This window comes from Rutidosis leptorrhynchoides, chromosome 11 (genome assembly GCF_046630445.1).
Source record: "Rutidosis leptorrhynchoides isolate AG116_Rl617_1_P2 chromosome 11, CSIRO_AGI_Rlap_v1, whole genome shotgun sequence".
Taxonomy (NCBI): domain Eukaryota; kingdom Viridiplantae; phylum Streptophyta; class Magnoliopsida; order Asterales; family Asteraceae; genus Rutidosis; species Rutidosis leptorrhynchoides.
The window spans coordinates 389,242,535-389,246,882 of NC_092343.1; the positions used below are offsets into that span (position 1 = coordinate 389,242,535).

Genomic DNA, 4,348 nt, shown 5'->3' on the forward strand with positions numbered 1-4,348 from the left:
ATGGTTGCTCCTGTCATTTATGAGGGGCCCAGTAGAGGTAATTTTTCGGAGTCTGATTCTTTTGTGGTGGGTCTGATGGGTTTTCAAAGAAAACACATGGTTGGGTCCCTACAAAACATACACCTGTGGATCCTAAAATAAATAAATAAGTTTGATGTGGATCCATAATCAATTGGACAAACACATAAAGTCCATGAATGAATCTCTATATGATCGATAATCAATTTGTCTTCTGTCAAAAGGTACTAAAGTAATACTTACACCAACCTTTTTAAGCTATATGTATTTCTATACCTATCATATTTGTTTGCTCTTTCCATCTTATTGCCAAAGTCTCTGGCCCCAACAAAATGTGACAAGCATTAGTATAATAGGTATCAAAGAACTTGATGAACACCACGCGTCGACGCATGAAAACTAAAAATATTTTAAAAACGACATTAATCTACTGAGACAATGACTTATTCTTATATTAAAATGTCATTTTTTGTAGTGTCTAGAAACTTATTAAATTATATTTTTCCAATAACTGGTTAACTAAATTAACCGTTTATAATTAATCGGTAATTAATTTAATTGAATTAACCGAACCGCTTTTAACCGAACCGAATGGTTAAAAAATTAATTAACCGCAAAAATAGTTATGGGTGTGATTTTGGTCCGTAACAGCCCTAACCCGCTCCACGCTCACCCCTTACAGGATTTATATAAGTAAGATCATCGTTTTCGATCTACATCCATTTTTTCTTTGAGACATTCATTTTAATTGATTAAAAACCTATTAAAAATAAGGTGTTCTTACATGAATAAGAATATGAATATGAATATGAATTATGAATATGAATATGAATATGGATATGGATATAATATCCCACGATAATAAGGATTTCTTAAATTGTTGATCTAAGTAAAAATATTCTTCAAACAAAAGGTTAGAATATATTTTTGTCTTCTGAAAAAGATTTATCTTGTTGTGATAGCTAATTAATGTGAATATCGTATAGAAAGTGAATAATTTACGAAGTAATATACGAGTATTTTTATTTACTTACTTGAAATAATATCGACTTGTCAAGTCTTGGATAATAACTTCAATTGGCGGGCGTTGATCTGAAAATTCTCCCAAGCATTGAGACGTGATTGTTATAAACATGTCAAACAAGTCTTTGTTGAGTTCTTCATGTTGAAAAAGTGCGTTTTCACTATTTTCTTCCTTCAAGGAAAAAGCCACCTTATTCTTTACTATACCCTTTTCTAACCATCGCCCTACACCTGCTCCAGCCGTGTATCTTGAGGAGACTCAACTATAATTATGTGTTCGACAGTCATTCCACAAAAGATTTCAGACAAAATCACTCCCAAACTAAATACATCCAATTCTGCTATTAATTTACCACTCTTAGCATATTCCGGATCCATATAAAGTGTCATTCCACGATTACCATTGAGTTGGAGAGATTCATCGTCACGTTGATTATGTGGCATTAATAAAGTGTGTCGAAATTCAGCAATATATGCCTTTCAACTATCAGTCACTAAAGGATTACTAGTATCCACCAACATAATATTGTAAGGTGATATATCGCGGTGTATTACCTTCTTTTTATCCTTCATCCCACTATGAAGGTAATATAATCCTTGAGCTATATCAAGGCTGACTTTCAAACGCTTTTCCCATGTAAAGTCTGATCTATACAACATCGAAATAAGTTGGATATCAGAGACATACTCGAACACAAGCATCATACCAAGTCCTTCGTCACAAAATCCAAGAAAAGATGATTGTATGTTTTGATGCTTACAAGTACCGAGAATTTCAATTTCTGTTTCGAACATATGTTCTTCATCCCTTTTGTAGAGTTTTATAAGTACATTGTAGCTTCTCTTTGGTAGTTGATCTTTATTTTCCGTGTTTAAACTCGAAAGGTATTCTCTATCAATACATTCAAGTTCGGCTTTGTATAAAGAGTACGAGTCACACAAATATAACGGGTCCTGGGAAAAATTAGAGGTGGCCAACTTTATGACTTCAAGTTCAATCCTTAGGTGTTGTACCTTCTTTACCTACAATATTGTGATAAATGGGCAAACACTTATTGTTGATTATGGTTATGATTTCTGGAAAATTAGTAAACAACACTCAAATATAAGATTTACTTGACTAATATGAGTAAACTGATGTTCACCTACTAACTCTAGGTAAATATCTTTATGATATGGTAGTACTGGTTAGTATGTTGGCTATATTAGTAAGTCTGTGCGGTCGTTATTAGCAAGATTATAAATAGCACAAATTCATCCTCTCCCATCTAAGTTTGGGCTTCCAACGGGTCTTACCAGGTAAAGGAAGGAGTGGAAAATCTTAATCGACGCCGTATATCTTGACAGTCGTTAGGAACCTATTCTATGTCTTAAAATATTTAATATAAGCTTAGCGCTATGTTTAGAAAATTCCATAAACTATAAACTAACTAAATTAAATCAAAGAGATAATTAAAAATAAATTAAAGAGATTATTAAAAATAAATCAATTAAATATTAAATATAATAATTAAACAAAATTTGATGTTTGAAAAAAATAACATTGATAGTTCTTTAACATAATTAAAGTTACCTTGGTTGGCTTGAATGTCCAATAAGCATTGTTGCCTACCGTGTCTGTAAGTGCATTAGCTGACCCGCTGAATCCATTCTATATTCTATATTCTATATCTATATCTATATCTATATTCTATATCTATATCTATATTCTATATTTAAAACAAAAACAAAAAAACAATTAAATAGTGAACATCACAAAAACAGAGATTTAATTATAGAAGTATCTCAATAAAATTTTAAGAATATATCTTCTCTAAAACTCTCAGTGTTCATTTTAAGATTAAACGACGGTCTCAAATTACCGGATATTTGATTGAATTGATTAAACTATGTAATAAGCCCCAAACGTTATATGTATCCGTGCGATCTGTTTCAGCTTCAGATGTGCATCGATACGCTTCTTGCGATAAATAATCAAACAACTTTGAGCTATCTTCATCATTCCATAGATCACGATGAATTATATCTCGCAACGTCTTGTTTTCGTAATGAGACCTCGCCAGCGAACTAGAAACTTATTATCATCACCAGGATCATACGCTTTTCTCCCGCACAAGATCTCAAAAAATACAACTCCCATTGAGTAAACATCCGATTTGTATGTCACACCCCCTATGTTGTGTGTATCAGGGTCAATATACCCTGGAGTGCTGATAGGTTTAGTAATGTAGATTTGATTAATTCTATGTTTTGGATGTTTAATAGAAAACTCAAATCCGGATAACTTAGGTTGCCATTTGTCATTTAACAAAATTGTGGAGCTATTAATGTTACGATGTATAACATGATAACTCTCTCCCGGTAATCTATGCAAGTAGTTAATTGCATCTGCAATACCTTTTTCTATCTTAAGTCTTTGAAGCGATGTGAGGTTTGTGTTGTTTAAGTGCATATTGAGACTTGCTTTGCTATAGCGGCTGTGTATGATGATCTTCTCATCATTTTCGTCACAAAACCCGATCATAGTGGCTATATTTTTATGTTTGAGACTTGAAATGTTGGACGGAGTCCAAATAATTGACAAACATTAAGTTGAAAATATTGCATGCTACGTGAGGTGACTATTCCCAGATAGTCTTAGCCAAATAATGAAGACTTTTGGGTTGATGAAAACGTGCGAATTATATAGTCAAAGTAGTGGCTGTAATTGTTTTCTTGTTTTCACACGTGGATAAAGTTTAGTTGCAAGACTTTTGCATGTGAGGTTTCATTATAAATAGGATGCCATGCATGGAAGTAAAAGCATCCAGAGAGGGATCAAATCCCGAGAGGATCAAAGTATCACAAAGGAAAAACACAGTTGATCGATAATATCAACGGAGAGTGTGTATTTGTGAGGTTGGGAGTTTTATTCTTGTAAGGAGTATAAAAGAGTGTACGAGAAACTTAGATTTTATGCTAAAATCTAAGGGGCTTGGGTTTTGGGTTTAACTCATAGTGTACTTTTTCTTGTACTGAGTTTTTTTTATATTATAAGAATAAAGGAGACTCTTGGGGTGGACGTAGGCAGGGTTTTGCCGAACCACGTTAAATCGTCGTGTTATCAGTTACTTTATTTGCTTTCTATTATTTCTCGCAAGTTTGTCTCAAACAAATTATATCCTCGCTTCCACTAGTGTGGGTGCGCTAGGTAAATTGTCATAACAAGTGGTATCAGAGCATCCAGGTGTTTCGGATAAGGTTTTTTGTTTGGAGATGGCGAGAAACAGTGGTATACAAATTTAAGGTGGAGCCATTTGAGATGGCG

General features: G+C 33.3%; 2 protein-coding genes across 2 annotated transcripts; both read right to left on the minus strand.

The window, feature by feature from the left end:
- Positions 1 to 1,521: 1,521 nt before the first annotated feature.
- LOC139876048 (probable receptor-like protein kinase At2g42960) lies at positions 1,522 to 1,836 on the minus strand. The gene has a single exon (XM_071863345.1). The coding sequence runs from the start codon at positions 1,834 to 1,836 to the stop codon at positions 1,522 to 1,524; it is 315 nt and encodes a 104-aa protein (XP_071719446.1).
- Positions 1,837 to 3,061: 1,225 nt separating this feature from the next.
- Positions 3,062 to 3,565, minus strand: LOC139876049 (receptor-like protein kinase HERK 1). The gene has a single exon (XM_071863346.1). It carries the CDS (start codon positions 3,563 to 3,565, stop codon positions 3,062 to 3,064), a length of 504 nt encoding a protein of 167 aa, XP_071719447.1.
- Positions 3,566 to 4,348: the final 783 nt, after the last annotated feature.